General features: G+C 40.2%; 1 protein-coding gene across 8 annotated transcripts in view; it reads left to right on the top strand.

Moving 5' to 3' along the window:
* The window catches only part of LOC121876242 (cytosolic carboxypeptidase Nna1-like), a 56,871-nt gene that overhangs the window by 5,981 nt on the left and 38,542 nt on the right, over positions 1-12,348 (top strand). For 2 of the 8 annotated variants that reach the window (XM_042381254.1, XM_042381253.1), the window contains exon 1: positions 7,298-7,514. The exons of 1 other annotated variant lie outside the window; for it this stretch is intronic. In XM_042381254.1, coding sequence (XP_042237188.1) covers positions 7,436-7,514 — 79 coding nt within the window. In that variant the 5' untranslated portion in view covers positions 7,298-7,435. Of the gene's footprint in view, positions 1-7,295; positions 7,619-12,348 lie in introns of those variants that run through there. 5 more of the 8 variants (XM_042381250.1, XM_042381248.1, XM_042381249.1 and 2 more) reach the window with 4 other exon arrangements.

Here is a 12,348-nt window from a genome sequence, read left to right as displayed (position 1 = left end):
GAACAATAAACACCACCCACCATACCGTGAACAATGTACACCACCACCATACATGAACAATAACACCACCCACCATACCATGAACAATGTACACCACCCACCATACCACAGACAATATACCCCACCGCCTGCCAGACAACACCACCCACCATACCATCAGACAATATAACTACCCACCCATACCTGGAACAATGTACACCACTATACCATGAACAATCACCCACCATACCACCAATATGCCCACCCACTATACCATGAACAATGTACACCACCCACCATACCATGAACAATAAACACCACCCACCATACCATGAACAATGTACACCAACCACCATACCATGAACAATATACACCACTCACCATACCATGAACAATAAACACCACCCACCATACCATGAACAACAATAAACACCACCCACCATACCAGAACAATACACCACCCACCATACCATGAACAAGTACACCACCCAATCATACCATGAACAATGTACCACCCACCATACCATGAACAATGTACACCACCCACCATAGCCTTGAACAATGTACACCACCCACCATACCATGAACAATGTACACCACCCACCATACCTTGAACAATATACACCACCCAATACCATGAACAATGTACACCACCCACCATATACCTTGAACAATGTACACCACCCACCATACCATGAACAACAGCACCACACCATACCTTGAACAATGTACACCACCCACCATACTTGAACAATGTACACCACCCACCATACCTTGAACAATGTACACCACCCACCATACCATGAACAATAAACACCACCCACCATACCATGAACAATAAACACCACCCAATACCATGAACAATGTACACCACCCAATATCCTTGAACAATGTACACCACCCACCATACCATGAACAATAAACACCACCCACCATACCATGAACAATAAACGCCACCCACCATACCATGAACAATGTACACCACCACCATACCATGAACAATATACACCACCCACCATACCATGAACAATATACACCACCCACCATACCATGAACAATAAACACCACCCAACATACCATGAATACAAACACCCACCATACCATGAACAATATACACCACCCACCATACCATGAACAATAAACACCACCCACCATACTATGGAACAATAAACACCACCCACCATACCATGAACAATATACACCACCCAATTACCATGAACAATGTACACCACCCACCATACCTTGAACAATGTACACCCACCATATGACAATGTACACCACCCACCATACCTTGAACAATGTACACCACCCACCATACCATGAACAATGTACACCACCCAATACCTGACAATATACACCACCCAATCCATGAACAATATACACCACCCACCATACTGAACAATGTACACCACCCACCATACCTGAACAATGTACACCACCCACCATACCATGAACAATATACACCACCCAATATACCATGAACAATGTACACCACCCACCATACCTTGAACAATGTACACCACCACCATACCATGAACAATGTACACCACCACCATACTTGAACAATGTACACCACCCACCATACCATGAACAATATACACCACCCACCATACCTTGAACAATGTACACCACCCACCATACCTTGAACAATGTACACCACCCAACATACCATGAACAATGTACACCACACCATACCTTAAACAATGTACACCACCCACCATACCATGAACAATATACACCACCCACCATACCTTGAACAATGTACACCACCCACCATACCATGAACAATGTACACCACACCATGAACAATATACCATGAACAATGTACACACACATACAAGAAGAAAATTACACCACCCAATACCATGAACAATGTACACCAACCACCATACCTGGAACAATGTACACCACCCACCATACCATGAACAATGTACACCACCCACCATACCTTGAACAATAAACACCACCCACTATACCATGAACAATGTACACCACCCACCATACCTTGAACAATGTACACCACCCACCATACCATGAACAATATACACCACCACTACACTTGAACAATGTACACCACCCACCATACCTGAACAATGTACACCACTCACCATACCATGAACAATAAACACCACCCACCATACCATGAACAATAAACACCACCAATTATACCATGAACAATGTACACCACCCACCATACCATGAACAATATACACCACCCAATTACCAAGAACAATATACACCACCCACCATACCATGAACAATAAACACCACCCACCATACCATGAACAATATACACCACCCACTATACCATGAACAATGTACACCACCCACCATACCATGAACAAGTACACCCAACCATACCATGAACAATATACACCACCCAATTATACCTGAACAATATACATCACCCACCATACCATGAACAATATACACACCCAATATACCATGAACAATATACACCACCCACCATACCATGAACAATAAACACCACCCACCACCATGAACAATATACACCACCCACCATACCATGAACAATAAACACCACCCACCATACCATGAACAATAAACACCACCCAATACCATGAACAATAAACACCACCCACCATACCATGAACAATATACACCACCCACTATACCATGAACAATAAACACCACCCACCATACCATGAACAATAAACACCACCCAACATACCATGAACAATATTCACCACCCACCATACCATGAACAATGTACACCACCCAACATACTTGAACAATGTACACCACCCACCATACCATGAACAATGTACACCACCAACCATACCTTGAACAATGTACACCACCCACCATACCATGAACAATGTACACCACCCACCATACCTTGAACAATATACACCACCCACTATACCATGAACAATATACACCACCCAATATACTTGAACAATACACCACCCACCATACCTTGAACAATGTACACCACCCACCATACCTGAACAATGTACACCACCCACCATACCATGAACAATATACACCACCCACTTATACCATGAACAATGCACACCACCCACCATACCTTGAACAATGTACACCACCCACCATACCATGAACAATATACACCACCCAATATACCTTGAACAATGTACACCACCTACTATACCTTGAACAATGTACACACCACCCACCATACCATGAACAATACACCACCCACCATACCATGAGAACACAAACACCACCCAATACCTGCATGAACAATGTACACCACCCACCATACCATGAACAATATACACCACCCAACATACCATGAACAATATACACCACCCACCATACCATGAACAATGTACACCACCCACCATACCATGAACAATGTACACCACCCACCATACCTTGAACAATATACACCACCCACCATATACCTTGAACAATATACACCACCCACCATACCATGAACAATGCACCACCCACCATACCTGAACAATGTACACCACCCACCATACCTTGAACAATGTACACCACCCACCATACCATGAACAATGTACACCACCCACCATACCATGAACAATGTACACCACCCACCATACCATGAACAATATACACCACCCACCATACCTTGAACAATATACACCACCCAATATACCATGAACAATATACACCACCCACCATACCATGAACAAATACACCATCCACCATACCATGAACAATATACACCACCCACCATACCATGAACAATGTACAACACCCAACATACCATGAACAATACACCATCCACCATACCATGAACAATGTACACCACCCACCATACCATGAACAATATACACCACCAACCATACCTTGAACAATATACACCACCCAATATACCATGAACAATATACACCCAATATACCATGAACAATATACACCACCAATACCATGAACAATATACACCACCATACATGAACAATGTACACCACCCACCATACCATGAACAATATACACCACCAACCATACGAACAATATACACCACCCACCATACTAAAAATATACACCACCCACCATACCATGAACAATATACACCACCCAATATACCATGAACAATATACACCACCCACCATACAGAAAGTACACCACCCACCATACCATGAACAATATACACCACCCAATACCATGAAATATAACCACCCACCATACCATGAACAATATACACCACCCAATATACCATGAACAATATACACCACCCACCATACCATGAACAATATACACCACCAATACCATGAACAATGTACACCACCCACCATACCATGAACAATATACACCACCCACCATACCATGAACAATATACACCACCCACCATCATGAACATTATAGTATTAATCCCCAAACTATCGTCAGATATTACGTCGCTACAGTATAATTCAAAACACTAGACGAAATGCTTAGATATGATCCCCAGTAGATCATCATAAGTTGGTAAGCTCTTCACTTGCTACATCACCGAAAGCTAGAGATAGGATGGGGGGGGTCCTTGTATCATTAGATATGTGAACAAGCCACTGACTTATGACTATTACAATAACACTGAGATATATATTCATCGAACATCGTAACTGAAACTGACAGACCTCAAAACGAACATTTACCTTTTACGTCGTTGTAGTAACGTTTCATTTAATACTGAGTTGCACAATATGCCTACTCATGCTCACGATGTCTGATTTATGAAGAGTGACTACAAAAACATTACTTGATATTAGAGTGAACAGTTACAGCAACATACAATGTATCGGTCTACATGGATATGCCATACTACTGATATCTGAATTGCATTGGTGTACTGGTTCGCTCACCACTTCCCAAATGAAATATATATATATATATATATATATATATATATATATATATATATATATATATATATATATATATATATATATATATATATATATATACAGTACTATCTTGGAGCTACGTATACCCTCGTTGTGAAGGGCAATAATAGCATCTTTCACATCTTGCTGTCTCACCCGATAATTCTTCGTTCCATCCGATGTAAGATCCCTTTGATGACTGGCATGGTGTTAGTATCCGTTTGCGACATCCACACCAATTTATGTAATATAATTATGATCTGAAGCCTCGGAGGATTCACACCATTCTGAAACCTAAACACACACACACAGTATATTGTCCGGTTTATTGTGTTCTCGGCGTTTAGAGTAAATATCCGCTCAGAGCTTTGATAATCCTTCAAAAGCTGCCATCTCAACATGATGCCAGCCCTGACTTGGTACAATTTTCCAAACACTTGGCATGACAGAAAAATGCCATGGCGTTGCGTGTGAAGCAAGTAACAGGAGGCAGTCATGCAGGGGGTCATGGGGACGCGGATCAATTTGTCAATATGTCCTCAGGAGGGAGGCGAAAGGGCTGTTCTCCACTGTTTAACTCACTCGCTCCTACCACCTCCGCCACACCTCGCATGGGACTTCTTTTGTCACAATAATTTTTTTATTGTCCACCAGGAAAGTTTTTAGATTTCACAATACTTCGCGGAACCACAACAATTCCCACAGAATGTAATATACTTACAGTTTATATTATAAATACTGTATACACTGTTCTAGGTCGCTTGTGTAAAATAAAAGATTTTGTTTTTCATTTCCTCAAGAAAAAGGATATTTTAGTGACAGTACAGTTAAAACCAAGACTTTAGTATGAGTTCCTTTGCTCGGAATACATTATGTATGAATCGTTGCAGAGTGAAACTGTGTTGATGCATTGTAAAATTATACGTTGATAATGTGCGTATACTGTACATATTTTCGTGCTAATGTGACAGTGCATACTAGTATGTGACTCTTTTATTACATGTATGTGTTTGTTTTAAATTTTTTTAGGTTAAACTGTTATGTACTGTATATGGTAAGGGTGAAATGTGTATATATGTGCCTGTGAATGTTTTTGTGGAAGGAGTTAGTATTTGAAAGTACTGTAGATCTGATCAAACAAACAATGGTGATTAAATATTACCGACTACTCAATGAATGATCAACAGAGTTTCTGGGGTCCATTATTTCCTCCAAGACGTAATAATCTGTCAAGATATCCATTGCGTGTTTACCGAACATATACAGGGTAGTTACTGAACATTCGATTATCAAGAACATCTGATAACTGCGATTTGACAAAGCTTTAATGCATGGTTCACTCTCATACTGCCTAGTTTGGATTTAATGCTATTAATAAGTTATTTTATTAAACATTTTGAAAAACGTTTTGTCAAGCTGCTTAGAGTAGGGACAGGCCTTTAGTGTTGCCATAACTTTACTGTTAGAACCACTTCTGTAATTGTTGATTTTTGCCACAATGTCTGTTGCTGTTATATCATAGCGGCGTTTGCTGACATGACTGCATTGCTGCTACTTGTGCCACCATAACTATTGCCGTTGTTCCAGACAAATCAACACCCTTAACATCATAAATGTGCAGTGTTACATTATCACATAAACGCTCTCACCATTGTAAGGAAATGTATACTATAACATTGTAGTGGATACTCTATACACAACGCTACAACATCGACAAAGACAATAAAATAAGATAATTTTATTTCCTAAATAAATTTTCTCAGATATATTATCGGCATAATATTTAGAGTTCATATTGTGTTAAAGGGATGGCGTCGTGGCTAGTCTCACCTCCCTCCACCCGCTGTTACAACTGGTGGTGAAGACATTTTCAGGTCAACCTTGCATGTGTGGCGCTCCGAGGTGGATCGGGGTCTGGTGACGCATGATCTCTGCTCATAATATATCGGCAAGAATTTTTGTTATTGTAGATTTAAGTTTTGAATAATTATCTCGCAGACTGCAAGTGAATGAATAATGTAGATAGTCACCTTGTTTATTTTTAAAAAAATATCTTATTGTTCGTAAGCGTTAATCTTCAAATAACAGTATACAAAAAACGTCCGAAACACTGAAAAAAAGAATGAGTCGCTCATATTTTTACGTTCACGGCAGTCATTACAGCCATGTCAACTTGCAAATCTTCCATAATACAGTATTGTTATTATATTATTTCTCATATACTGTACCGATTCTTTTTTGTATATGTGATATATGTTAAGGTATACACGTAGTTATTGGTTATGCTGATGTCTCGTGAACATTGCCTGCGTCCGCGTAACCTGAAAAAAAAATGTGTTCCGGTAATAGGATGGGGAAACATATATACTGCATATACATACATACGTATATATAATTCTAAGTTACCTATTGGGATTACTAATGTGAAATTTGACAGGAAAGATGACGGCATTTGGCAACTTGATTTGGCTGGTTGGTCAAGACAACATTTGTGGCCAGGTAGTCAATAGTGGCGGAGGAGATGGTGATCATGGTGGACGAAGCCACACACTTGGATCCACCCTCACCTCACCTATACTACTCTCTAAACTCTGAACAAATGTCGATCTGTACTGAAGTGCCTCGTTATCAACAGAATGAAGAACGGCTTACAAAAGATCGCCACACAGTTGTTGTTGCTGCCTTCAAGTATAGGTTATCAACTGCACATCCCTAGTGAGTGTGACTTGGTCGTTGAGGGGGCGATATGTACGGGTCGGGGCTCCACCTAGCATTCAGTCATGTCTGGCAACTGCAGGCAAGATACTTCCCACTCAGGGGTAATTTTCATACTTATTATCTTGCATGAAATATTCTCAGCGTGTTTAGACACTTTACTGTGTAGACAGAAAGCCGCAGAGGCTCCAGTTACACAGGTACCACCGTAGGTGCTTTGTAAAGTTACCATGTTTTATCTGTCTGTTTTAGATATAGTTATTACTTATAGAATACTTAAGGTAACTGTAATAATAGTAAATATTTACGAAGAAATTAGCGCTGGCATTTTGCAAATGCAACCTAGATTATCTCTAGTTATTGTCCTACTCGTAGTACGATAAAATAGTGTTCTCGCTTCTTGCTTCCATATATGATACTCGTAGCTCTTACACCAAAATTATGTGTACGTTTGTTATATATAAAAAAGTGCCTTACCCATTCATAAGTGATACCTGTGCAGTATATATGTGTTCATGTCTCTTACCTTGTGTTCATACCTTTAAGTACACGTCTGTTCTTTCTAAATCAATAGAATATACTGTATAGCGATGTACTCTATGTTATGATGTGTATGTGTGAGAAAATATCTTTCACCGACTTCAAAATAGCCCTAGACAAAGCTATCAAGAATGATGTAGGGATCCTACAAAGGCCACTGGCCTACTTGCCTCGGCATTTCTATTTCGGTTGCTATTAAGTATGTAAAGTATTGTTACAACCCTCCTTTCACCGCTGGTTACCAACGGCCAGGTCGTATGTACAGAAGTTCTTATAATATCCGAGCAGGATAGGACTCGGAGCAACGGATTTAAGTTGGATAAGTTTAGGTTTAGGAGGGAGATGGGAAGGAACTGGTTCACAAATAGGGTGGTGAACGAGAGGAACAAGCTTAGCAACTTTGTAGTAAGTGCTGGAACGCTGGAAAGTTTCAAAAGGAGGCTGGATAGATTGATGGATGATAGAGAGTGGTAGTAACTCTCGACAGGAGCTGCTATGCACAGGCCAACCGGCCTATTGCAGACTCCTTATTTTCTTATGTTCTTATGTAGGAGGTGGTTCAATTACTTTCTTCCTGGCTGATTTAAACCAACTGTGTTCTTGGAATTCTTCATTATCTATATTATTTATCCAGTTTTGGTAAGTTTCTGTGTTGAGTTCAGTCACTTAGTTCCAAATATTTGCGGCTTTGTTGTGTATTTCTACATTGATTGATAGGAGGTTTGCTATCTTGTGTAGCTGTTCATTATTGATGTGGTCTGTATATTTTATGTTATATATAAATCTGAGGGCTGTATTTTGTACTGTTTGTAACCTTTTAATGCTCGTTTTACTAAGGCAGCGGGCGGGCTGGATGCCGCTTATATACCCTTATTACCCTCAAAGACGACCCAAGCTAGCACAATCCTGACAGGTCCGGGAAGTTCTAGTACGTTCTACTCTGATCAAGGCTTACAATAGGAAGTAAATCATAAACAAAAATGATGCAATACATTCTAGTAAATTCTTACATAAGTAATACAACAATCAATACAAGAAAATCTCATACTTGCCAAAATAACTGCTGCTTGGGATATAAAATAATCAAAACACGTATTTTACTAAAATAATACCAAATTATGCCTCGGAATATTTTGCTGCTGTTTACTCCGTAAAGTTTCGACCCGTGGCCTTATTCATGCAGAATGACAGCAGCAAAAGAAAATTATTGTTCAAATGCAGGTCAGGCTTCCTTCTCTCGCTGGCTCCCTCTGATTGGTTGGCTCCGTCTCCCCATGACGTCACCAACCTTCCAGCCGCTTTTTAATAGTCAAAAGAATCCATGGCGGGGATTTATCACCTGGTTTACTGTCGTCATGTATGCAGATTCAACTGTTTCCCCCATCCTCCTGTACCCAGATCTCTGGAAATTAACCTAGCTTCCTGCCATTAGTAAGTGCCCACATTTATCTGTGATAGTGTAGTGGATACTCTCCCCTAGTGCGAGATCTCCTACATGTACGTATGTATGTGAGCCTAACAAAGATAAAATAGACAAACACAAAGAGAAATTAGACTACTGGCCACATACACTACGCTACAATAGGACAAGTGAATTCGATGTCCGATACTGACATAATTATATATCTGGTTCCCTTTCACTGCTTCTCTTCACACGCTGCCGCCTCTCTGATATTTTGAATGCTTTTTCTTTCGGTTTAGTAATCACTCCTTCGGAAAATCTCAATCTTTTGCCTTAAACACCAAAAAATAGTAAAAGAGGGAACGTGTGTGTACCGATGACAACGTGGCTCGAATCATCTCAAATCTCGGTTAGCCTATACACCGCACCGCGGGAGATCCTAGACGAACACTGGGCGAATTTAAATCATTAGGAAAGTCGCATGCTACGCCACTCAGACGAACTTACCGAAGATGACAACCGCTATTACAAAGAGTATTAACCCTTGACTCGGTCTTAACTGATTGTGTATCTTTGATATACATGTAGGTGCCTCTGGGAGTACATGGACGACCCGGAGCTTGACCGCACTACACCCTCGCATATCCTGAAACCTCCTTTTATTGGTTTTCAGCCGTCACCGTCACGTCGTCTCTTCCTGATCAAATATCCCTCCTCTAAGAGACAAGCCTGGTGGTATTTAGCCGTATTAGGGACCTATTACGCTTTGCCTTAAACAGAAGAACCTGTACAGGGAATCTTAGTTCTCCATGTACACTTATCCTTCCTTCACTACATGTAACTTGCGACCACAACCAAATCAGCCCTTCCAGTACAGTACTCTCGTGGACTCGTCCATTCACCATGTCAGTAAGCAAGCGTATCTCCAACAAATTATCCGTTGTCTTATTCTACAAATTTCCATCACTTCTCTCGTTATCATTGCCATTATTGGTATATCTTCATTTGTTTTTGTGTCGTAACTTATTTCATAATTTTCTAGTATAATTTTGAAGCCTTCTAGCTTCGTTCCGGTATCAACTGAAAGTAATGTTCTTTAGCAACCTTTTTCTGAAACATTTGTTTTTGTCCACTTGTACAAGGTCTTCAAGAATATCAAATGTCTTTTACCGTTCCTGTTTTTGTTTGGTTTACTCGTTTATTTTTATAATTTTTTTCGTCGTGATTTTACTGATTTTTATTTATTTTTTTTAATTATCTGTACCGTGTATTATATGTTTATGGCCCTTACACGTAACCTAACATATCCTCACACAAGATAACCTGAATTTTCACCTGCCATAATATAAACTAAATTGAACCTAATCGACTTTATCCGCTCTAAACTTCATGTCACATGCATGCATACATACATACATCATACATACAGTACATTCACCAATGATGTACAGTAAAAACAAATCGTGCTTAGTAACAAATTAGTTGTTCTCAGTAACAATAATCAGCTCTGTTCAGTAACAATAAGCAGTTGTACCAAGTAACAATAAGCAGTTTTGCTCAGTAACAAAAAGCACTTGTGCTCAGTAACAATAAGCAGTTGTGCTCAGTAACAATAAGCAGTTGTGCTTAGAAACAAAAAAAAATTTGCTCGGTAAAAATAAGCAGTTGTGTACAGTAACAATAATTTGTGTCATTATAAACAAGTTGTTCTGAGTAACATTATAAATACGAAACTGCATAGTGGAAAAAACAAACTAGAATGCAAAGTAGGATAAAAATTTGACCATGGTATTATTTTTATTACACTGCAGAGTTGAATTGCGCAATTTCACAGAAACAATAATTTATACAGAACCGGTACAGCAATAACCACATGATACCTCACTCCCGAAGAGGAGCTTATGAAGATATTTAAATATATATATATATATATATATATATATATATATATATATATATATATATATATATATATATATATGTGTGTGTGTGTGTGTATTTCCACACTATCGCCAATAATGAATGGGATGAAACATTCCCAACCATATACTTACTGTACGCTGTTGACTGGTCTGCATCCAAACGCTGACTAATTAATTTTTGTATGAGTTGCGTAAGTGTAAGAGGATGCACCTGGGGCGTACCAACGGTAAGGAGGCGTATCATATGTCTCAATGGGATGAAGAAACTGCACTATTTGAGACTGAATGTGAGAAGGACCTAGGTGTGTATGTTGACAATGAGCTGAAGTTCTCGGGTCATTACGAGAAGAAGGTAAATCAGGCAAATAAATTATTGGGTCTTATAAGAAGGTCGTTCAGATACCTAGACGGTCCGTCCCTCGTAATGTCACCCCGTCTGGTCCCCGAGATATGCTAGGGACTGTCAGTTGGTTGAAAATGTTCAAAGGAGGGCCACCAGACTGGTGCCTGCACTTCGGCACCTCGACTACCCTGAGAGATTGGAGCGCCCGAACTTGCCTAGCTTATGCTACAGACGGGCAAGGGGCGACCAAATTGAGGTGTATAAGCATCTCAAGGGGCACTACTCAGTCGAGTGTCCTTACTTGGAGCTGGCGGACGCTCGCTCGCCCCACACGGGGTCACAGCTCAAGATTGAAGAAGCCGCAGGTCCAGAAAACTGTGAGGACCAACTTTTTCGGAGTGAGTGTTGTGAACTCTTGGAACAATCTACCAGAAAGTGTTGTGTCGGCACCGAGTGTGGGCTCTTTCAAGACCAGATTTGACCAACACTGGAGCAGGTTCACGTACATTCAGGAACTGGTGCATGCCCAGTACTTGCCAACAGTGCGTAACAGAGACGTGACCGATCGCCCAAGCGGCTAACGAGCCGATCAGTGGTGAAGAGGATAAAAGAGAAAAAGATAAGTTC

The sequence above is a fragment of the Homarus americanus genome, unplaced genomic scaffold, assembly GCF_018991925.1.
Source record: "Homarus americanus isolate GMGI-L3 unplaced genomic scaffold, GMGI_Hamer_2.0 scaffold34921, whole genome shotgun sequence".
Classification (NCBI taxonomy): domain Eukaryota; kingdom Metazoa; phylum Arthropoda; class Malacostraca; order Decapoda; family Nephropidae; genus Homarus; species Homarus americanus.
The sequence above is the reverse complement of the archived record's forward strand: the minus strand, read 5'-3'. Positions and strand labels throughout refer to the sequence as shown.